The 25,200-nt window shown below is 40.0% G+C and overlaps 1 protein-coding gene across 3 annotated transcripts in view; it reads right to left on the reverse strand.

The window, feature by feature from the left end:
• Positions 1–25,200, reverse strand: part of VPS54 (VPS54 subunit of GARP complex) — a 47,982-nt gene that overhangs the window by 14,878 nt on the left and 7,904 nt on the right. For 2 of the 3 annotated variants that reach the window (XM_041404480.1, XM_041404479.1), the window contains exons 3-16: positions 24,110–24,271; positions 22,993–23,234; positions 21,481–21,559; positions 18,804–18,838; positions 17,327–17,458; positions 14,499–14,884; positions 10,502–10,628; positions 9,363–9,470; positions 6,894–6,949; positions 5,302–5,398; positions 4,523–4,860; positions 2,541–2,670; positions 1,921–2,102; positions 1,118–1,230 (exon numbers count right to left, since the gene is read on the reverse strand). In XM_041404480.1, coding sequence (XP_041260414.1) covers positions 1,118–1,230; positions 1,921–2,102; positions 2,541–2,670; positions 4,523–4,860; positions 5,302–5,398; positions 6,894–6,949; positions 9,363–9,470; positions 10,502–10,628; positions 14,499–14,884; positions 17,327–17,458; positions 18,804–18,838; positions 21,481–21,559; positions 22,993–23,234; positions 24,110–24,245 — 2,161 coding nt within the window. In that variant the 5' untranslated portion in view covers positions 24,246–24,271. The remainder of the gene's footprint in view (positions 1–1,117; positions 1,231–1,920; positions 2,103–2,540; positions 2,671–4,522; positions 4,861–5,301; positions 5,399–6,893; positions 6,950–9,362; positions 9,471–10,501; positions 10,629–14,498; positions 14,885–17,326; positions 17,459–18,803; positions 18,839–21,480; positions 21,560–22,992; positions 23,235–24,109; positions 24,272–25,200) is intronic. The other variant, XM_041404482.1, reaches the window with a different exon arrangement.

Here is a 25,200-nt window from a genome sequence, read left to right on the forward strand (position 1 = left end):
GTTACTTCATTATCTGCTATAATTTTAGATAAAAAAAAATCCTCATAGTCCCATAGTCATTATGGACTTAAAAACTCCAAATACAACAGGTTACAAATAAAAGACAGGCAGAAAAAGCCACTAGGTTTTCTACTATACACTCTCAAGTGATTTGCTGTGTATATTAATATTTTAGCTTCAAATCACTTTTTCCTCAGGCTTCATAATAGAAGCTCTTACTGATGCAGTTTTTCATGCTAAATGATCTGCTTGAAGGAGGCTGCAGGAGGTTATTTTACAAGCAATGGCTGACAAACATATTTTGGTGTCATGTTCCATAACTGGAGTGCTTGCTGCTTTAATACACTCTCTGTTATCTGCTATGTTCTTTCTGGGAGATCAGGGTTTCTCCACCATGACATCACTGTATTTTCTTCCTTCTAATGTCTTGCCATTTTTCTCCCCCGCTCTGCATGCTTTCTTCCTCTTCTGGTTATTCACTTCCCACCCCCATTACTGCAATACTGGATAAGTATCCCCACGAGGTAAGAACACATTAAGCATTCCCACTGTGCACAGGGGGAAGTGGGGGAGAAGGAGGAAAAAGTGACTTCTCTGAGGTCAAATGAGGTTTCTGTGGCAAGGTAAATAATTGAGTGAACATGAGTTTTCCCTTCCATGAGCAGCCACATGGCATGCTGCCTTTCATTTGAACTGGCAGATGAAGTAGTGGGAAGGAGCAGGCTTTGTTTCACACAAGGAGGGCTGAGCACATGCATGGACTCCTCAGTCCCTTGCAATTCCTCAGTGGTACCTTGTGGGAAAAGACTGAATTTGTGCAGAGACTGCAAGCCTCTACACTGGGAATATTTGTATAAAAAGGCAGCTCTCTCCCTGTGCTAACACTTCTGGTGTTTCCAAAAAATAAACAGATAATCTTTCAGCACAAGGCATTTCAACATCAGTAACAGAAAAAAAATAAAGATAAGAGAACAGCTATCAACTTTCTTCCCATCCCCTCAAAGGACAGCAAGCAAACACAGATCCCCAGAGTGTCATCAGAATATGTCCATCAACATTCAATAGCAGAATTTGCAGATAATAGATTCATTTCACAGCTGGACTGCAAGGCACACACCTGTTGGTTTTTTTTCAGGGAGAGAAATTCTGCCATCTGACACTGAATCAACGAGGTCCTGGAACTCGGCAGGAACTTCAGCTTGCTTCCAGCGCTCGTTGTCCAAAAGCAGGCTGGTTACAAACACAAAAGAGAGGAGGCTGAGAAAGAAATACCTTGTCTTGCCTGTAATGCTGAAAAACAATTTTAACAAAAACCACTGGCCCAAGATGTTACGTCAGTCATCTTCATGAGAAGGAGGTGCCCAACAGTTGTCAGCAAAACAGAACACTGTGCTGGCCTAGAGATCTCACAATTCAATCTGTCATAGGGGACCAAAAACTACACCAGGCAATAAAGCTATTTATGAGATCACTGCCAATGAAGTAAAATGGCTAAATGCTGGAATTTTAACAGCTTTTGATGGATGAAGAGCAAACAGACTTGATGGATGTTACTGGCCTGGCTGTGTCTCCAAGAGGTTTGGGTTTAGTTTTTTTTGGAAAACAGTTGAAAGTGAATTATTCTTAACCCCTGAAACAGAGCAATCCTGCTCTTCAAAGCTAGTTTTGTGTACTTTCTGTAGCCATTACTGTTCTTATTTAGGGAACCGCAGAACAACACAGTTTGAAGAAATCAAGTTATGAAAACAGTAAAAGTCTAAACCAACTGGAAATAATTGGGGTTTAATACCATTTTTTCACCCCCTGTTTTTAAGTATAACAAGCTTACAGATGTTCTAGGAACAAAAGATTGTGTTCAGCTGGCATATGATACATAAAATTATTCATGGAAGAACACAAATATTGTCTACCCAGAGGTACCTTAGTTTTGTCTTCCTCTCCTCATGAAACCTATTCACAAATCTATTGGCTTGACTCTGAAGAGCTCCTCTCAAGGACATGCTTTTCCTGCCACAGATCTGCTCAGTATCCAAGATAAAGCCTTCCATCAAGCGAGAAAGAGTAACAAACTCGTTGGAATTCAGCTTCTCTAGGAAGCCATCCTGCATGCAAAGAAAACCACTGTAAGGAGACATACCACCACAAAAATCCAGAGACATACAGAAATACCTAGTCAGCATGTCTGAGGGTTACTACAGTTTGAAGAGGCACATTATTTAACCCTACATGTGACAGAGTAGACTGCAGTGCAAGCTGCTACCTTGTCACAGACAAGCATTCTCTGCATGAAGCATCAAAGGCAGCAAATCAGAATATTAAAAAGAGAAAGAAATAGATAGAAGAAACCAACACTGCCTTGCAATGATTTATGTTAACACTGGTGTGCTCTGAGCATTACCATGCAGAGCCTGTGGCAGCAGCAACATTTCCTGCACTCCCATGGCAGATGCTGCTTCAGAACCCTCATCAAAGCAGTAACCTGGAAGCAAATGCTCACCAAGCATGAGGCACCACCAGCAGCTCTGACCCAAGCTCCTCACCTTTGCTCTTGCCATGAGGAATTTGACTGAGCGATCGTGGCAGATATCAGAGGCGTTATAAAGTAACTCTTGGATATTGTTTGCCAGCCTGACCAGCTCCAGGTCAGTCAGTTTCATGTCCTCACCGATCCTACAAATGACAGAACCAGCTGGCTGAGCATCAATTTATGGAGCAAACAGTATTTTTGCACACAGAAGGAAAAAGCCTTGCAGCAACTGTCAAATGCAGTCAGGTAATCACCAAAGTCACTTTATACAGATGGGATCTTCTAACCTGCTGTCAAGGTCCTGTCAGCCCCCCGTAGCAAGAAAATGCATACTAGCACATCCTTTTCCTTTTTTTTTGGTTTTGCATTCTAATTGCTATTAATGGTCTAAGAGTAAGCATGATATAGCCATTACTGATACAATAAATGTAATTAACAATTTACGGAGTTAAAATTTACCCAGCTCCTGTGAGACTTCAGCATCACAAGCATATGACAAATAAAACACAGTACTTTTCCTCTGATACAAGTGTAAGGCCTAAAATAGGTACGCTGCACTCTCCACAGCCTTAATCTACAGGCTGTCTTTCTATTACCTCTTTAGACTACAGGCTCTTAAGGTGGTGCTTTTTAAAAGACCTTGTATGAGTTGTCTAATGTTCTGAGGCCAGCACTTAGCACACACAGCTCTGCTGCTCATGGCTCATGCCATTAGTGAAGATCACAATCATCTGGGCCAGCCCAAGGACTGACAGCACAACAGAAGAGAACTCAGGACACTACAGAGCAGCAACTGGGCCAGCATTGTTCTGTGTTTTTTTATTAGCCTGCTCCAAACACAGATGCAAACAAAACCAGAAGAGTGATAAAGTAAGTTCATTTTACAACAAAGTTATGCAACCAACCTCAGAAACAACTTTACTCCTCAGAAGCTCTAGCTGGGTGGTGTAGTTTTAGCAAACTTGGCCAAGTGCTCTAAACTAGTTTGGATCCAACCCCCTTCCCTTTCCCTGCTCTTCCATGTAACCCTGGACTCCTCCTCACATTTCATTTCTCCTCCAGCACACGACAGATGTTCAGATCAGACATACAAAGGCCTGTGTTTTATGCACAGCTTATTTCTTTTAAATCTATCTCCTTCAGCCACCATTGTCATTTTGTGGGGAAGGTCTCTATCAGAACTAACAGCTGTTTCAACACACAAGCACAGATACTCAAGGATCCAGCAGCAAAAGCAGGCCACTTCTCTTCCATCTCTCAGCAGGGTAACAAGTGGTATTTCAGTTTTGCTTCACATAACTCTGTATCCAGGCATGCTGGCTTTTGAAGTGGGTCATGCCCAAGTCCCACACATATTATGCCTGGCTCTTTTCAAAAGATAGCTCTGACTTGCAGCCACAAGTAAGGGGTGCATAAAAGGATGCTAAAAGGTTGGAACTCTGGAGACTGGAGCACCTCAGGGCAGCACTGCATACATAACCAAGGCACTGAAATGGATTTATTTATTTATTTATGCAAGTCAAATAGGTGATGACAAACAGAAGATTTTTCTCTAGAATTTATCAAGGTGTATTCTATGAAGCCATCTTAAAAAAACAAGCAAACAAACAAACAACAACAACAAAAAAACACCCAGGAAAAATAACCACAGGGAACATGGACACGGAACAGAAATGCTTCTGCCTGCTGAAGGCATGACAAACAATCTGTCTTTCAGGGACTCACATCTCTCCTGCTCCCTACACAAGTGGCCTCCCCAAAAAAACTAATGGAGAAGGGGTTCTTTTCTGGAAGAAGTGACATAAATCAGTCCCTGTACCACTACATATGGAGGTGAAAGGCAGTCTCTAGGGGGAGAGCCACTACACTTCACCTACCTAAAAAGCACATTCCTCCAAAGTCATTTTTGTACTGTGTGACCAGAAACAACCGCCTGCACCTCACCCCTCGTTCCGGCCACGCTGCCAGGCGGAGACAGGCAGGGTGTTCACTCACATCATCTCTACTCCTCCTGGAGTGACAGAAGAGGACGTGTGCTCCTTGCTGGACGAGGAGTCGGTGGTGCACTCAGGCTCTGAGACGGAGTCGCTGCTGCAGGGCTCGCTGTTGGGCGAGGTGTTCCTTTGGGAGGCCGAGTCGGCTGCTCCGGCCGGGAGCTCCCCGTCGCCGAAGGCGTCGCTGATGAACATCCCCTCGTGGGTCAGGTAGGCCACCTCGCTGTCCACCATGCTCTCCTTAGCAGAGCTCTTCTGTAACGTGTCTTCCAGGTCTCTGGTTTTTTGGTTCTTGTCTAGAACCAAGAAAACCACGCTACGGATAGTATTTAACGTTGCCTAGAATGAAATATAACTTTTATTACAAAAAAAACACCCCAAAACCCAGTGCCACAAGCTTGTGCTAGAAAGATATTTTCTTTGTTGTGTAATTAGTATTTAGAGGCAGACCCATTTGTCTGATGGCAACCAATATCTGATGTTTCTGAGACAGGTGAAAGAAACCTCATTTGGAGCAATCTAACACGTACAAAAGCCCTGTTCTAATCCCTAGCAGCTTAGAAGAGAAGTAATAGAGAAAAAGAGGTATCATCTCTTTGTCACTGCTCTCTTTGTTAGCACTAATCATTTTTGCCCTGGATGCCAATATGCACATCTCCTTTCAATCAGAAGGTTGAATTCCACAAGCAAAACCAACATCTTAAGACTTCAAATGGAAAAGCAACTTCATTCCCTTTCATGCCTGAATTGTATGAAGTTCTTTGTAGATGAATGTCTTACCTTTACTCTCTTAAGGAAGATAGTGAATTTTGAAAAAATATTCTTCAGTAAATCAAACCACTGAGGAAAATTCATCATCCTCATCTGGTCTGCAAGCCTAAAAAAAAGAGCAGTATTGAGCAAACAGCAATTGTTTGCTGGCCATGATGACTACTGGCACATACAGGAAAAGAAAACATGCTTTAAATAGAATTGCAAGTATAAGGAAAACTGTGTAGACTTTTACCTGGCAAGCAACAAACACCACCTAAACAACAGTCATGATCAACACAATGCAAGTGGATAGGGGAAGGAGGGATATAGGATTAGGTCATCCTATCAGAAAATGAAAGCTTCACATTTACCCTTTAGTTCTTTCCAGGGCATAATGTTCTCCTCCCTAGGATAAGTATGTGCTACCAACAAGGGACAGTTAATAACATTTTCACAAATCATGTGGGAGAAAAAAAAAGACAAAAAAACCTACATGAAAATACTTTTCTAGTGTTAAAAAGCTGTGTCATTAAGCCCATTTAAAGGCGCTATTTGCAAGGCATTGCAATGAGACTTCCTCTATTCAAGTACAAGTCAGCAGTTTGTGGCAAGAGGGCTGAAAAATCATTGACAGAACAAAAATTAAACCCTGTAATACACAGTTAGGACCCAAGAGCAGGAGACGAAACACTACAGAATGGTGACCAAATATCCAATGTGTAAAAATGACCCTGTGCCCAGTCATTTCCCAGTCTGGGTATGAATTCCATGCAGGTTTTGCAACTCACTTTGCTTTATCAGCTGGACTATTTTTATTATCTTGGGGTAACACTTTGCTGAGTCAAGTGAATCATAAAGCCATAGAAAAAACAGAAGCTGGCAGGGGCCCCTGGAGCTGGGGCCTCTGGAGCTGCCTTGGCCAAGCCCTGCTCAAGGCAGGTCCAATTACATGGGGTTGCTCTGGGTCAGTCAAAGGCTGACCATGTCCCAGAACACAGACTCCACAGCTTCTCTGGGTCTGTGTTCCAGTGCTTGACCAGCCTTCTGAGGAACAGAGTCTCCCTGTGATTCAACTGGAATTCCTCATATTCCACATCGTGCCCACTGCCCTTGGGGCGAACTCTGAGAGGAGCCTGGCTCCACCTCCATCTCTGCCCTGGCACTGGCTTTTGATGGGCTTGGTGAGGTTCCTGATGGACCATTTCTAGGGCTAAAGTCACCTGGTCTCCTCTCTGGATAGCTCCTGTTCTTGATTATGGGGAACTCAAACGCATGTTTTAATACAAAGTCCCAGATTATGGCAACAGGGAATGCTTTCAAGTAGAGATGTATTCAAGAGATATATTCAAGAGATATATGCTTCATGTAGGGAGATTCACAGCATTTTACTATTTATTTCAAAGGTAAATTTAAGGTAACATTAGAACACGAATGAGAAGTAAAACAATATCCACCCAGATGTGGACAAAAGCAGAATCTTAAGAAGAAAGAGAAGAATAACCCTTAATTATAGGGAAATTTAAGCAAAAATTAGAACAGTACATTTATCTATGCTAAAAATCATACTATCCCCACCCACCAGCACCACCAAAAAAAAAAAAATCTGGCTGCATACTTACTTAACAACCACTTCTGTGTCTATTTCTTCTATCTGCGATACCGTATTAACCACACACTGTCAAATTTTAAGGGGGGGAAAAAAAACACAACAAAAAAAATCTTAGCTTCTTTCTAACCACTGCTGAGTGTCATAACAACCACATTAATCCTCAAGTTAAATAAGGAAAAGTAAAATAAGAAAACAAAGAGATACTTGTATCACTTAACAACTTGTTTCTCCAAAAACACACCAAAAAAAAAAAAAAAAAAACAAACAATCAAACATCAACCCCCGTTGTTTCTCTAAAAACACACCAAAAAAAAAATCCAAAAAACAATCAAACAAACCCCACCCCACCCCCCCCAAAAAAAAAAAAAAAAAAAAAAAAGAAACCACCCAAAGCAACTGGTGCATACAAAACTGGCCAGCTTCTTCAGGTCTCCAGTACAATCAATTTTCATTCCAAACACATCTACAGTTCTACAGCCATTTCATTAATCTCTTTTCCCATTACTTTTAAGCCCAAGGTACAAATCAACCCCCCTCAGACTGAAAAAACGCTTTTCTCCCAAATGCCAGTCAATAAATTGGACAAATGAGTAGTAGAGTATGAACTCATCTTGCCTTTAAGCAAGTTTGTACAATCCCAGTGGTGACTGAGGGCTGCCATCTCAAGCTACACAGGTTTTACCTCTGTTCTGAATAGTAGTGGTCAGTACAGAAGCTTCTGAAGAAGAACAGAACCTTTTTCTTGAACTATGCAGTGTGCTCAGTGCTTACAAACCTCTGCTCTTACACTTGCCTGGCAACAGAAACCCACTAAAATTCACTGACCAAAACAGCCCAGCAATGCACTTGAAGAGGAAGCACATTTGAGGTGTGGCAAGAAAAGTTTCCTTTATTACGGAAAAGTACCCCTAAGAGTTGAGACAATGGGCCACCAGACAAAAGCATTGCACAAATCGCACAGGAATTACACAAATCCTGTCTATTTTCCTTATTGAACAGAAATTTACACTGGAATTTGACTAAACATTGTCTACTATTAACCAGAGAGGAAACCTAAAAAACCAGACTTAAATTTCCCAGCAGAATGGGAGAAGCATTTTGAGACTGAGAATGATCAGAAAAATAGGAAGTGCTACCTGTCTATTATATGATCAAACAAAGAATCTGAAGGGAAAAAAAAAGTCTCCTAATGACTGCTGATACAGGCAAGTGAAAAGCCAGTGAAGGCTGCCAGGCAGATGAACAGCTTTACCCTGGTGTTATTCATTATTTCCTTTCTTTTTTTAATTTACTAGCAACATGGGCCTATCCACCTTGTACAACCAGACCAACAGAACCATGGGGCTGCAATGTGAAAGGGATTGGAACAGCCAAGTCTGGCTTAAAACAAAAACCTTCAAATAACAGTATTAAAAATCCAAATCCAAACTTTTAAAAACTAGGTTCCCAACCCAGCTCACAATGCAGCTGTGAACTACAGACGATCCTATGAGGGCAGGAGATACCCAACTCAGCACCTATCTCCCAGCCTTTGAGATACAAATCAGAGGGAGTTCATAGCACATGAGAGCATAACTCTAAAAGATCACCTATCTCTAGGAAAAAACCCCATTCTTACACAGTATTCTTACATATGAGGGAAAACAAGCAAGATGAGTAAAACCGAAAGTACCACACACCACCTAAGTTCAGCCTGAGATCTGTTTCCAAACAGAAGTCATTATGTCACTATACAAATTAGTCAATGTGTTTCCCCCAAAGCAAGAATCTGAATTTTGTTCAATTATTCATTTTAGCTTGTTTTATCAATAAGGTTTTTTGGCTTGAAATACTCTTGGTAAACCACCACACCAATGCAAAAAAGGATTTGGGGCTTAAGTTTTTTTTAAAGGTAAGCACTTCTGCCTTCTCTATTACTTCACCCTGCTCTCTCAGAAATAGGCAAGGATATTTTCCAACCTTTTATCATGTGCCTATGTTAGGTCTGTGTTAACATTAAGGCAAGAAATATTTTCTGTACCATTTGCAGGGAATTCATTTGTTTAAACTGGCAAGTTCTTTGCTTCTCCTTTATGTGTTTACACCAAGAACTCTAGGGTTTTGCTTTAGAGTGTGTTGGGAAGGAGAGGTTTTTAGTCTTAGTGGTTTTGGAGTGTTTGTTTTGTTGTGGGTTTTTAATGAAATGTAGTGCTATGACACAACTCTACTATTTCAGAAAGCCATGTGTTAAGAGAAAGGAAAGTTCACAACAATGTTAATTTTACACAGAAAACAAGGAGCTTATGTTACCTACACCTTCCAAAAGTTATTCTGTAAATACCTCTGTGCTTCAGGGATCCCTTAAGTGTCTGAAAGCTCAGCTGCTCTGAGAGACCATCAGCCACCAAAAAACTTCATCAGAACTGTTATTAATGACTAAAAAAATTACTTGCAAGGGGTAGAGAAAGCTTGTCAGGTACATCAGAAATGTTTGTCTTACCTGTTTAATTATATTCTTTGCAGTAGTAATCATTTCATCACCATATATTTCATAAAAATTTAGCTTCCTTTGTTTTAGAAGTCCAAATACTAGAGATACAAGTCTCTCCTACCAAGAAAAAAGAAAATTAAAAAAAAAAAAAAACCACACATGAAAAATACCAAGGTGAAGACAAGAAACAATTTTAAGAAATTGCATAGCAGTAAGAAAGTTCATGTACCAAGTACACAGTGAACAGCATTTAGGTCAATCCAATTCCTCCAGACTAAGGCCAAGCTTTGCCTATACAAAAAAAGTTCCCTGTGGCAATACCAGCTGAGTCTCTTCCTCCCACCCTTTTTCCTGCCAATTCCTGAATTTGGCTCATTCACAAGTGCTTAAACCTGTGGGTATTCCTAACCATGAGTGAGTTTCCTGATCCTGAGCAAAACTGACACTAAGCACAGCCCAAGTGAGAGGCTGGCACGCTGCAGCACAGAGGGCAAGGAACCACAGGGCAGAAAGGGGAGCAGTGCTACTGCCAACCACTACGTCTCATGAAATGGATTAAACAAGGCTGAACAGGTCAGAGGCTCTAGCAATTAATAAAGAGCCCTACAGGCAAAATCCAGAAAAATCTTTTCTGGGCTAGAAAGCATCCACAACAGCCTAATCTTTGTGTGTTTATGATCTTCAGAGGAATGAGGAATATTTATCTATATATACTGTGAATGAAGCATGTATTCAGGGCAAGCATATGCTTGGTATAAGCACCCAGAAAAGCATGGGGAGACAGAATGAGAACAACATGCAAATATCAGCTTTCATTGCAAAAGTTGAAGTCGATCAGAGTCCATGTTCTTTTCCACTTACATGCTTAGGTTCATGAAGTGAACTCAGTAAACATTTAATCACAGAAAAGAGAACTGATTATTTTGAAAAAATAAAGTGGACCTAGATTGCAGTTCAGAGTTTAATTAGAATTATTTAATCTTATCAAGCACAAAAATAAATGGGCGGGGAGAGGTGTGGATGAGAAGATAAATAGTCTAAAATTATAGTGTTGCTACTAGAGACCTGAGTGAATTAGTTGGTGCTAATTAAGTATGTTAAAGATGCAAACATATTCATGAGACAGTTTGTTGCAATAACAGACATACCTCTTCTAGAATTTGGCAATCATCTTCTAGGGGTCTATTTAAATCATTGCGAGCGTAAGTTGAAAACTCTGCAATCATCATTTTATCTATCAGCTTTTCCAGTTCACAAAGCTGTGAGCCAAGATGCCTAAGAAAAACAGCCATTGAGATATGAGCTAAATAATCAACCTGAAAACGAATCATTAGTTCAGAGCTGAAGAAAATAACCACCCAGCAGGAAATTTCCATTCAATCAACGCTGGCTTAATGGGAGGCTCCAATCGTTCACTCCTCAGAGCAGCTGAAATCATGCATTTTTCAGAGGCACTGTCACCTTACACCAAAACATATGGACTTGAATATTGATGGAGGATAAAATTTGGAAGTAGGGGCTTTTTTCTTTTTTTGGAAGGTGCCAAGAACCTCTCTGCCCAAAGAGGTGAACCAGAACTAAGAATACTCACTGCTTGCCAGCATAAAGGTGCTAATAAGAAGGAACACTTTTTTTGCTTGTTGAGCTCCTTAGATCACCAGTTCTTCTAATTCAAACATTTGAGCTTTTGATGTGATCACAGATTAAATTCACATGACAGGATGGCTTTCAGAGAACATAGGAGTTTTTAAATTTGCCATTTTTTATGCTACTCTAAATGAAAAATATTTTTCCCACGTATGGGAGATTTAGACCATATTTTGCAGACTGTTGTCATACAGAACCACAAGGGAATTTCTCACATCAGAAATGTCAACCACCCTTTAAAAGTGTGAACTTCAGAGATGTCAAATGGCTTTTCAACTTCCACTAACAGCTGGGAACAAGTATCAGTAAAAATCAGACTGCCTTTTCTTTAACAAAAACAAACCCAGACACTTTACAAATGAGAATTAAGTGGAGCTCTGATATTTTAGATAAGCCTAGATACAAAATGGGGGGGATGAACACGGCTTTCAGTCAATGCTGGTGCAGCTGGATTCGTTGCTGCCATAACTTATGACTCCTCCTTGCAGAAACCCACATAGCCAGAGCACTGAGCTGCAGTCCAGGAATCTGGCTGGATCTGAGTTGAGCAGATTAATTTATTTATTTTAATTTCAAGATGACCAGGAATGTACCTGCTTTTGAAATTTTTCAATAGTTCATTGGAATGAACAAAGCAGACATATTTAAAATATCTAATTTAAGCAAAAATAGCTTGTGGAAAATCCAAGCCAGTTGCATCATGGACATTTTAGAAAAAACACAACAGGAAAACACCCCAAAGATAATAATAACCAGAGCTGCAAAACCGACTGCAGGACTAGGAGCCACAACACAAAGGCTCTTACTGAGGTGAGCATGAAGATGCTCCTTGGTACATTATCTCTGTACCTGTGCTGAACTGCACTGAAACACAGCAAAACCTGTCCTCTCAAAACTCACCTACGGAAACACCCAACAACAGCTCCCAGCACCTGCCCTCACCACTTTGTTCAAGAGGTTCTAGTCCCTAGCAGCCACAAAAATCCCTCCAATCTGAAACATTCAGGAACAAGTCAAACCTTAATTCACATTCCACAAAAACACCTTGGTAATTATCTCTTAACAGGTACCACTCACACATCAGATCCTTTCAATGAATACTGAATATAACTCTATCATGGAAAATGATGACTTCAGGGTAAAGCTTGTTTTAAAATACACAAATTAGAACTATTTTTCCATGCATCAGCTATGGAATATATATATTCAAAATATATATTTTCAAAAAATATAAATAAAATAATAAATACATAATAAAAATATATATATTCAAAATACTATAAAAGTGTGGTTTGCCATCATACCTGTGGGGGAAAAACTCCCAAAACACAAAACAAAAAACCAAACCACCCCCCCCCCCCAAACAAACAAAATCACTGTTATCTCCATCACCCCAACAAGGACTGTGAAAACAATGCAGAAAGTGTTTTCACAGATTTTTAAGTTAGTTAACACATCAGCTTTCTCTTGTAAAATTAAAAGGGTTAGAGCTCTAAAACTTTAATGATACCCTATAGTAGCAAGCAGTTACAACTGACACATATCATTAGTGACATTAACCCAGACTAAAGACACCAATGTATTACTTCACACAGCCTTTACAATTTTTTCATTTTTTGCTACAACTAGAAACAAACTGCAATTTTTTCTGCATACAGTATGACAAGGGAAAAAATAATTGATGATTTGAGTAGTTTTCTTACTGCTTTACATTGAATGATTCTGACATGACTCAATTGAAAACACCAAATTTTACAAGCTGCCGTGGCAACACTAAAACAAGACTTTGGGAGGTTTTTTTATCAGATATTTAGTAAAGAAAGCAGCAATTATTTATAAAATGTGTTATTGCTTGAGAAGTATCTTGTTAAAATAAATTGGGTATTTAACTCACTTGACAACTGCACCATTCTTGCTCAGAATAAAGCAAGAAGATACCTTTGCTATTTATTGGGAAAAGCTGAATATGTGCTTGCCACCACTTTTTTAGAAACACAACACTCTACTGAGAAGTTTTATCAAGACTTCCATCTTTCCACTGCACATTATTTCTTCACAAAAGCTATATACACAGGCCACTGTGAGATTTGGAAACTGCTGGGCTTCTCAACTGCACTTGCATTTCTGGTGGGGTACATGACTTAGGTAGCCTTTAACTCACCTTTGTGAGCCTTTACTGTCCAAAGCAGAGAGGACATTTCCCACACACATCACTGTCTGTAACTACCAAAACAACCAGCTAAGCTTCACTCACAGAAATTATTCTTTATAGACAAGATGATTATCTAAATATGTTCCACACCTGAGAGTAATTTTGAAACAATAGCATATTCTTGGGACATCATGTCAATCAATGACAAGAGAATGGCAGTCTCTGCTGACAGAGCACACAGGTTACCCAGCTGAAAAATACAGCTGATTCTGAGTGATGCTGTCACAGGGCTGTAAAACTGCACTGACTTGTCACCAAGGTCAATACAAAGGTGACTTGGTCAAGGGCTGTGCACCAGAATCAAGGGGTTGAAAGCAGGAACACTAAAGAGGACCAACTGCACTGAGGCATCTGAAAAGAGACAAGCTACACTTTTTAGATGGTCTTACAGCAACTTTACCCCAATAATTTATTACCTCTTCAATTTTTTTTTTCATTTTTAATACTTTTTCTAGGACATTTTCCTGAGATCTTTTCTACAGAAATTTTTTTTCCAAACTAGCTAGAAGATGTGTTAGGAACTTGACAGAAGAGATGGACAAGAGCAGTAACTAGATAAAGTTCTGAACATTCATGCTGCAGGTACTGAGCAGCAATCATGCTTCCATTATGCAAGTTGTGGACCACTGGGCTACAGGAACCACACAACCTCTAAACAAAGCATCCCTCACCCAGCATTCACTCAGAAATCTTAGCACACAGCTCCTCAGCTGGCTGATGCAAGCCTTGGAGCTGACTTAACCACACACTGCTTCTGCCACACTGGCAGCTTTGCATGCACCACTTTTAAAGTACCTATATCTTATGATAGCTTATTTTACATCAGATAGAAGGATTCTAGTGTGTTAATATTCCTGCATGTTCCTTTAACAACTCCATCCCAGGTCAGCCACTAAAGACATGAGTCCAAGGATGCATCCCTGGGATGCTGCCTGCAGGAGGATTGCAGACCCCCACATGGAAAACACCTCTCAGCTACAAGCCATGCAAGATCAAAGTCCAGCCACAGCTTTGCTCTCATCTCTGCACCTCTAAAACATCTGTAAACCAGAACAGAGGACAAAGCATTTGGATGTCAAAAGTTCATCCCACTCCAAAAAAACCCCACCCCATCTCTGGCAAAGGCATTAGTCACTCTGCTTATGCCACACTTACATTTTATACCTTCTGTATTAGGTCCTCTAAGAATGAATGAACAAAAGTGAACAAATCCCTTCAGCCAACACAATGTGCTCAACACATTCCAGCTCTGCTCACATTTATCTATCTCCTACAGGGTTACCTACCGGAAACTGTGAATACCTTGAAGCTCTTGCTGTAACACCTCTTGTGTTGTTGCTATCAAATCCAAAGCTCCAACATACTCTGAAGTGGAGAGCAGCAACTGTACTGTGGGCTGTGTTTGGTGTACAGTAGCCATTAACTTCAGTTTATTGTATGCTTTTATACAGTTATTTCTGGTGAGTGACAGTCTTAAAACTCGAAGGGATCCTTCACACATTACTTTATCAATTTTAGAGATTTTCTCTCTAAGCAATTTTACAGCCTGGGAGGTTTTCCTGAGGTAGTCCTGCAACTCATGCTGAGAGGTCATTGCATGAAAAAATGCTTCTGAACGGAGAGAAATCTGATGAGCAATATTGACTTCCACGATGTCCAGATAATGGCTCAGCTGGGAAGAGGAGGGAAGAGGGAAAACCAGCATTATTGTTATGACCTGGAAGCTTTATCACCATACAAATACAATAAATACAGAGTATTTATCTCATTGTATCACAAGGAAATTTTGCTAATAAAAGTTAAATCCCTTTGTCACTGTGGTTTAGTAACTTCTTTTTAAATTAACTCAAAATCACTGTGGGAAGACTGATTTGATGCCTTTCCTGCTTGAAAATAAAAAGTTAGAAAAGCAAATAAGTCTAAAATACCCAAAGTTTTGTACCACATGGTTGCACACTGGCCACAGAATATGGACAATAACCAGGAGACAGCTCTGGATACTGGCTTGCAAGCAACAGTACATATAGGCAGATAAGCTACGAAATTTGACTCACTGAAGCTGCTAAAGGTGCAGCCACTATATTTAATGACACACCACTGGAATGGCTCTGCTTATTTTAAAAGCTGTAGTACCTTCTTTGTACAAAAATTTCCAGGGTTTCTCTGGCTGCACTTGTACTTTTGCCAACCAGCTGGAATTAGGACTAAACCTATTTCCTGTGTGCTGGCACTGGGATTCCCAGAGACAGAGTACACCTACATGTTCAGAACCTGAAATTCAAATTCTCTATGTCCAACAGTTACCAGACCACTGTGCTGGTCTGATTCTTTCACTGTAATAGCTCTGTGTTTTGGCTTAAGCTGAATATGCAAACTCAAAGGACTGAGGCCTTAGGATGCTCATCTGAATGTTAATACTCAGATGACCTGGTTTCTCAAGAGGTGCCAAGCATTCAAACTTCCTGCTGAATTCCAAAAGGCCAACCAGAGATGGAAAGGAAATCAGCTGGAGAATGTCTCCTTCTTGGAGTTATTTTCATACTGCTTCCCACGGATACACTAGGGATTTATACAATATACAAACCCACCCTTTTTGTTCACATCTAATTTAATCAGAAGCATCTTCCACCAACCAGCTGTGACACACCTAGCCACGGGGAAAGCCAAGACAGACTCTGACACAGGGATCAGAGAAAGGGCTATTATATTTATATCATTGTACCAATTAGATGCCCCAAGTCCCTTCGCTATGCTAAACAAGGTAGAACAAACAGAGCAAACAGCACCTGCCTCAAAAAGCTTACAGACCCAATGTAGGGCAACACATGGATGGAGGTACAGAAGAAAAAACCATGAGGAAATTTTTGAAGTAGATCAACGGCAGTCCAAAGTATCTTGCTTAATACAAGGTTTTCAAAATCCTGTTGGAAAATGGTGCCTGGAGCTAGGGACAATTATGGCAGAAGGGTGCATATTTACATGTGGTAAGTGTAAACCTCGTGCAGTTCAGAGGCTTTAAAAAGTAAAACAACAAATGTGGGCTCATTTCATGTGAAGCAAAGTTTTCACTCCTCTGCATCAGTGAAGGCTCTAGGTCTGCTTCAGCTCAAGTCCTTTCTGAGTGTCCGTGCTGCTTCCAGGCACATTTTGGGTATTTCACAGCATATGCCAGACACTGCTTTTTCATCTTCAGACAGCAACTGCCCCAAAAAACTCCAAAGAAGCCTTCCTCCAACTTTAGATGTGGAGCACAACCTAACAAACCTTTGAGTTACCCTCCAGCAGAGCCTGTCACTTCTTCATGAGTTGGCAGGAGAGCAGGAAGACTAATTCTCAAAAATTTGGAAACACCTGCCAGACAATCTCATGCAATTTTTTCCTAAGGTACCTCATTTTTTCCTAATGCACCTCACTACTCAGATTTTCTAAAAGCATTTTATGGGCATTTGTACTGTAAAGATGACTCATTATGAGATTTTCTATATTATGACTACATAACTAGCAAAAAAAAATAAAAACAACCAAGAGACTTCTGTTTCCAGTATGAAACAAACCACTCTGCTTTCATGGTCACCTTTGTGAAATGCAAAAACAGATCAGTGCAGACAACAAGAAAAGTAAGAGGAATCTCCTAAAACACAAACACCACAGGATTTTGTATTGCTTTTAGCATAGAAACCACAGTGCCTTGAATCTGAAATTTTCCTGAGATGTTGGCAAGTAACAGTCTGATACAGTGTACATACAACCTCTGCAATCCAGCTTTCCCTTCTCAGGGAACTGCTCTTCCTCCCTAGAAAACTACTCCACACCTCTGAAGTTCTCCACATATAGCTGTTTCAGTAAGTTACAGCTGTTGTGAAAAGCCAGTTTTTACATCATACACAGATTCTTTTTTTCCAGATTTGACAGATTTACTGAGCAGGGAAAAAAAGTTCTCTTTCAGTAGGACACTTCCTGCATGATTTACTAAAAATCTGCATCCTTCTATAAAATGAGAGAAAGCAAAGCCCACAATGATGTCTCAAGAAACACTACACAGCAGCAGCCATGGAGTTCCTTTGCAGGATCCACCAGCACTGATGGATAACCATAACTTGTGTCAAAGTTGTACCTTTTCTTGAAGTAACTTGGAGGAAGCTGCATCACGATTTCCTTTTCCACCAGCGGTACTAAAATGAGACCATGGTAAAACGGCATTAAATGTTAAGGAATCTTCCAAGGCAAAATCTGGTTTCATAAAAATCTGAAACAGAAAAACAAAAGAAATAAATGTGCCTCACTCACCCCGAAATTTTTTGCCCCAGTTAAACACATTTCCTGTCTCATTAAGCTAACAAAGACCTTATTTGTTGATTTCAACATCCAGATTTTCATTTATCCAGGCAAACATTCCTGGATAGAAAACATTCCAGACCTTACAACCAATGTACTTTAAAAGCTTGTGTGATCTGACAAAGTCATATCCTCCTGAAAGTGGAAGTCACAGCTCCAAAATTACATATGGATTCCACCATGTGAGATGACCCAAACACCCTGAGTGTGCAAACATAGGCAGCTTTGAAGTGCAGGTGGGTCCTCTCAAGGATCTGAGCAAAGCTTCTTCACTAACAAGGGCATTCTGCTGCTGATCTGCTCATTCCTGGGACCACAGCTCCCCCCAGGCTGATCATCCAGCTGGCTGTCAGGGTGCAGCAAGTGTTCCCTGGGAGGGAGCAGAGCCTCAAGCTGACATCCTTCAGACAGGATGTAGCAACTGTGCTGGGCACAGGAAGAGTCAGTAACATGTAACATCAACCACACCTCCTGGAGAACTATTCATCTAAAATTCTCTCTGGTAACATTATTTATACTTGACAAAACCTTGAGCTTACAGGCAGGCAGTAGAACCCTCTTGCTTTTATTTATGAAATGTAATTTTAAAAGGTTCAATGCAGACTGCAGCATCACACCACACTCAAGCATTCTTGTTTCCTCGACTTTTAACACTGCAGTGACAGCTACTCAAGCTGCAGCCTACATGACTGGCACAGAGATGCTGACTTTGTATTAATACTCTGACTTCTTCCTGTACCTATAAAAACATTATTCAGACTAAAATGGAATCTGGAGCTGTGCCTTTTGTCAACCTGACACAAAAATCCACATCATGTATGCTCCATGCTTACATGCTAGAGAGCTCTGATCAAGGATTCAAGTAGTTAAACCTGATGCTGAGTGGTACACTAGCAATATTCAAGCTTTTCTCAAACTCTTCACAAAGAGAAGTTTTCCTTTCCTCCTAGACTGGCTACTTCTGCTCAGCTCTGAGGTCTTAACTTCATTTATTTAAAGATGAATAAAATAATGGTATTTGTATCATACTTGAAGAGAAAAACTGAGAACATGGAAACAGTAAGAAAAAAAAAAAAAAAAAAAAAAAAGAAAATTATCCTTACTCTTTAAATTCTGAGCACTACAGATCCTGTTGAGAATTAACCCAAGTCATCAGTGAGGACAAAACTTCTACAAAGAACAGAGCACATGCATATATCCAACACTTTCTCACGTGAGAAAGCCTTACAACAGCTCCAAGTGCACAGAAGCCATACCTTAGGTACTTGTTCCAGATCTGTCCTGGATTTATCTAAAATTAAACAAAACACAGGTAGTCATTAATGAGCAAACAACAGGAAACAATTCCCTTGAACAAGTGAATCCCATGAAGAAGTTTTCAAGACAATGATGCCATATTCCTCACAGAGGGAGAACAGGCTTACAAACTGAAATGAAACTTTCTGACTGAACATGAGAAGAGTCTTGATGACATAAGGACAGTCAAGCATTGGAGCAGGCTGCCCAGAAGGGCTGGGTACTTTGGAGATTTTATGGATATATATTTGTAGATATTTTCTGGAGATTCCTATTTTTCTTGGTAAAGCTTTGAATGGCTTGGTCTGACCTCACAGCTGAACTGGCTTTGAGATGGCAGTTGCACTAAAGGCCTTCTGAAATCCCTGCCAACCTGAAATATTCTGATTCCTTGAAGTACTCTTTTGTCCTTTGCAGTTCAGGTCTCATGCCCAGACTACTCAAGGGAGCTTGCACTTGGCTGCTTTGGCAGTGTCAGTATTTGCCATACAAAGCAATCCACTTAGCACTTCACATTCATTAGTGCACTAGCAAAGGCCAGTAAAAGGTCCTTCTAATATCATCCCAGTTTTAATGCCTCAGACTGAAGCTGCCCACATAATCACTTTTGCACAGCACTTGGAGACTGGATGCACAAAGACTGGCAATAAGGATGAAAAAGGGCTCGGGCCAGAGTCCCAAGCACTGACCAAGCAGCACAGCAGCACTAATTCCCATAGAGTATGCTGACCTGACAATTGCAGAGGGTGAGAGAACTGAGCTAGGAAAAGAGTTAATTCATTATATCCCAGCAGAACTTGAAGAAAAGGCAAATTCAGACTTTGAGGTTCAGCCAAAATCCCCTGTCCCACTCTTACTCATTACTTTAGTGGGCATTGTGAAGAGGGGGCACACTGGAGGACAAAAATGTTCAGGAATTTAAAAGCAACAGGCCCATATCTCTGCTGGACAGTCTGCACAACCCTGACAAACATGGCAAGTGCTAACCCAGCATCAGCTCCCATATTGCTCTCTTTGGTTTTTACTTCATTTGTCTCTTACTTTATTTGCATCAAAGTAATAAAAGCAACCTCGGAATCACCCTGCTGTCCTCAGCCTTTGGACAGACCAGCTCTTACAGGAGTGAAAGGCTAAGTCTTGTGGGATGGAGTTAGAGGAAGACAGGAAACAATAACAGCAGAATTTACAGATAATCCAGCTTATAGATGCTTCAGTCTACCAAATGATGCTTCTGCTAAGAACTGTCCAGCTACACAAGGAGCTCCCAGTTACTTTGGTGATAGTAACTGTCTCTTTTTAAAAACACTCAGACTCTTTTAAGATGGATTAAAGTAAGACTGAAGAAGGCACTTTAATTTTGCAGTATGCAGCACAGGCAGACTCATTCTGGAACAGCTACTCCAAAGTAACACCAATACAGAGAAACCCTGAGGAAGGGCTTCCTTTTGCACAGAAGAGGAGGAAGAAAGTCAGCAGAAACAACTTGATCAGAAGGAGCAAACTAATGAATCCTTATTACTGTATTACCTGTAGACATTGATATAGGTAAGACTTATCAAAGAGATTGATAAACGAACCTTTTTATGCTGATGTTTTTGAGAAAGTAAATTAAAATAAATAATAAAAACTTTCTCCAAGTTATGAGTGTTTCTTTTACGCATTTTTTTCTTTTCTTTTTTTTTTTTTATTTTGCCCCTTGCCTTCCTTCCTGTCTAGTTTCCTATTAGTTAAACTACTTCCATGAAGTCCTGAAATTCAGCCTTCACACACAGGTTTGAGCTCCCCAGCACAAGGCAGATCCAGACATACTGGAATGAATCATGTCAAGAGCCATGAAGATGATTAAGAAACAAGGAGGAGAGACTGTTTAGACTGGAAAATCCCAGGGAAGGTCAATGTGCTTAAAGACCTGATGAGGGGGTGCAAAGAACACAAAGCTGATTTTTCTTAGTGGTGCCCAGTGCCAGGATAGGAGGCAATGGGCAGAAACTGGTACATGAAAGATTTCATTTGAACACGAGGAAGTATTTTTACTGTGAGGGTGGTAAAACACTGGAACAGGTTGCCCAGACAGATTGTGTCATTTCCATCTGTGAGATTCACAACCCAACTGGACATTGTCCTCCCACAGGTGGCCCTGGCTTGAGCAGATGTTCTAGACTAGATCATCTTGAGATATAATTTCCCACCTCAGCCATGGTATGACTCTCACGGCAGAGATACATAAATTGCACTGCAGTTCTTCACCGAGAAGCCAACATGTGATACAAATTTGATGCAACAGTTTCAATGGATCTTTAAATAAAAAGCAGTTAAAGAAAATACTACCAACAACCTGTCACAATTCCAAGCATGCCAATAATAAGTTTAAAAGCAGGTATCACTAACATTTTGACCTACAAAATGTCAGCAGTGGTCATGAATACCTCTCAGCCTACCACATATGAGTTTTCAATTCTTGTTTCAAAGAAATCATCAGCTATTATTGTACATGAAGATCTCAAGCAAGTAACAGAGACAATTAGTACATTATAGAATCAATGATGAGTAACAATCATAACACTTGCAACTGCTGTTATAACATATGGATACAAAAAGACACCACTTTTTAATGACTAAAGGAGGCTTTGACTGTACCGTGAGTGTGTAATAGTGTCCTGTCAAAGGTATCTTTAGGAGTACAAATATTCTTGCACCTTTCATGAACCTTCTCTCTCTGTGGAAGAGAAAAAATATTAAATAATTATTCTGATGCTTAAAACCCAGATTTTTTTTCATTTGAAGCAAAACATTCAGTGAAACACAACTAAATTATGCAAAATAATTCTGGCAAGTTCACAGTATTTTCTTCCTCTTATAAGTTCAGATGAAGTTTGTCCAGGTGAAAGGTACTAAAAACTTCAGCCCATATGGATGTGTTAGTTTTTTCCTGTATCTTTACATCTCAAGAGAAAATGAACACAGAAGTTATTGAAGAGGTGTAATAACTTCTCTACATAATGATACACAATCACAGATCAACTGTAATTACATATACAAACACTTATTTGCTGACTAATCCAGGAAGCACACTAACACACAAAGAATCCTTTTTCATTGCTAAATCAAATTGCATGAAAGTAGAAATTACTTGCACATATTACTAATGAGTACCTTGCTGAAACCACATATCTTGTTTCATCATGCTGAGCTTCAAATTTTAAACACCACCAGAGACCATAGTGGTGATAAATTAAGTTTCTAAAGAACACCAATGTTAACTAGATTTCTGCAAGAAGCTACATCACAGCTCAGGTCCCAGTTTCAAAACCTCCCTTCATTTAGCAGCCACTGCATGAAGCAGTAATTTTAAAGGATGAAATCTTAAAACATTTTAAATACTGAATATGTGAGTTAAAGGCAATAGTTCAGTTGTAGTTCATTTATAGACAATTCCCTTCTACAGTCTTTAACTATAATTACACAAGTAACATTTCCTGCAGCTAATTCTGAACCAGCAAAAAAAAGAAGGAAGTTACAAACCAAGGAAGCAGAGAACAGCAGGAGACTTCTACATGTTCTTTCAGTTAAAAAAAAAATACTACATACTTACTGACACTTGTATTTTAAGAGATTGTAGAAGTCTCCTACTGGTCCTGGTGTCCTTAGGTGTAGCTTACACTTCCCTGTTGCAAAAGAAATCACCAAGACAATAGGCCTCTTTATAGTTTAAGAAGTTAATGTATAAATGTTTCAATGTTTAGATTCAAGACTCCTAAAAAATACTGCCAACCCTTGCAGCATGTAGTCATTTGATGCAAAGGTCTGAGAATGCTACACTGCATTGTAGAGCCCAATCCTTAAACAATCCTTACAGGGAAAAAGGATTAACAACCAGAAATAATAAATATGAACTGCAAGTACTCAGTACTCAGAAACAGAAGTCAAAAATAACATGAAATTGCCTCAGGACAATTCAGAGAGCATTTTCCACATGATAGGTTCTGAGATTATAAAACCAGAAATGTCTAATGAAAACCCAAACAACACTGAAAAAGCAAATAAATTATCAACTAACTTTACAGCAGGCTACTAGCCAGGATAATCTAATTAGAAGAAGCATCTCTTTCTGGTTCCTAGGACTATGTGCACCTAACTGGGAGTTCTTACCGGAGTGATTTCCTGTTGGTATAATGCAAAATGTTCCTTGGTGATCTGTGGGAGGTAGAATGAAGGCGTGACTTCAGTGTCCACAAAGTCCACTCCCCATGTTTTTGTAAAGAAATCAGATTCCCTTTTTGCTAACCTAGGATCATTTAGTGCTGCTGGGAGATTGACTTTGGAATGATAAATAGTCCATCTTTGCTGATCCACAACTAGAGATGGGCTGTCATGTAAGTTATTAGGATTGCCTGCAGCACAAAAGACAAGACAGTTTGTTAGTGTGAGAAACAAAGCTGTAAGGTTTTGCTAAAATGTGGTTCTTAAGCAAACCATATTTTACCAATTACATACTGATTATAATTATCTATACAAATGACCAATGATATTCTCCTTCTGCAACACTTCACCCTGCATTTCTTCCATAAGATTAACCAACTCAAGTTTTGAACACAGAAGTGGTGTACTGACACTCATTAAACAGACTTAGCTCAACATTAGTTTCTACTGAAGAGAAAAAGATTCCAACCACAAACATATTTCTAATTACCTGAACCTGATCAGAATGACAGCTGCAATTTGTTAACATTATATGTTATAATTCTTAATATCCCATCCCACCTACTCCTTTGTGTAAATTAAGCCTTAGTGCAACACAACAGCTGGAACCATGACCAAAATCTGGTTTAACAACAGCACCAGAGACTTAGTACTACAGATTTGTTTCTTCCTTCAGACTTGCTTCAAGGTCACTTGCTTCTTCCTGCAGAAGGGGTAGGATGTCTCCCAGAATGAATGCAGTCAGGCTCCAAGCACACTGGACACATCTGCTACCAGCTGTGTCAGACTGCACCCTCTTCTTACATGGAGTATGGATCACAGCTGTAATGTGGAATGATGCAAGCAAAGTCCCACCTACAATGGGGATATCTTAAACGAGCTGCAAATAGTCTCTCCTATTGCTCCAAAAGGGACATTGGGTGGTATAAAAAAGAATCACAGCATGCTTGGAAGTAAGACTATGGCTTAGTCACTACACCCATTATGCAAGAAATATTGACTGGATAGCTGGCAGCGGTTCAGCAAATTGAGCTGCTTTCTCCCTCTCCCTGCACACCTGCATTACCTGTGGGTTCCTTGGGACACACGTCCGGCAGGGCCTGCACAGGGCGAAAGCGTTTCGTGGCATCCGCTTCTTTTTTAAAGAAAGCATCACTGCTGTTCGACTGAGGCACTGGTGAAGAACTGTGGCTTGATGCCATTGCATAAAATCACCACTTGATAAAAGCTAAATAGGAAACAATAGATATCAAGGCTTTAGTAAAGCTCTGGGGAGACACTGTATCAAAACAATGACACTCCAGCACTGTTTTTAACGGCAATACTTCAACTGACACATTTCAACAGCAGGAGAAAGTTTATTTGAAACACAAAAATAAAAGGCAGAATGTAACTTCGTAGTCTGTTCCTCAGACACCTGTAGGTTTGGGGGACAGCCCGTTCTTATGCACAGCAAGAATAAAATGCTACATTTGGGGGGAAAAAAAAAAAAAGCAAGTCTTTCAGGCACTTCTTCCTTTCTTGCCATAACTATTGCAGCCACAGTGCACACATTCACAATAGAATTTCCTCTCAAATATCAGGAAACCTTGTACTTGAATCAGGAAAACTGACAATTCAACTTTTATGGCTGCCTACTAAAAGTACAGTTTATTCCAGCATAATGTACTTGCATAGAGAAGACAAATCATAGATCAAAAAGTTCCAGATTAAGGAAAGTCCCACTAATTTTCAGTTCAATTTTAAGATCCCAGTTTAAAAATAAATAACCTTAAAAATTCTCCACCAGGGCAGAACTTAATGAGTTCTGTCCATCTGTAAACAAAGCTGCATTTCCATCAAAGTATCAGACAGTAGTACATTGCACAACTATTAGAGGTTTGAGAATTTATTAAAACTGCACAGCTCAAGGAGTGCCTGTTCAAAGGGACTCATCTGGATCCTTGCCTTTAAGGAGAAATTAAACACATCTAGCAAGATCTTAGCATTTAACTACTAACCCTTAATGGACACTTAAATTACTCACTACCCTGTGAAGGAGCACAAAAAGACTAAAGGCCAATTTTATCTTCAAGTGCTAAAGCAGGCACCAAGGGGTGGCTGTATCTCACCCTGTCGCCTTCCAGCGGCATCACATATACATGAATCTCATTTGGA

Source organism: Onychostruthus taczanowskii, unplaced genomic scaffold (assembly GCF_017590055.1).
Source record: "Onychostruthus taczanowskii isolate IOZ18803 unplaced genomic scaffold, ASM1759005v1 scaffold21, whole genome shotgun sequence".
Classification (NCBI taxonomy): Eukaryota; Metazoa; Chordata; class Aves; order Passeriformes; family Passeridae; genus Onychostruthus; species Onychostruthus taczanowskii.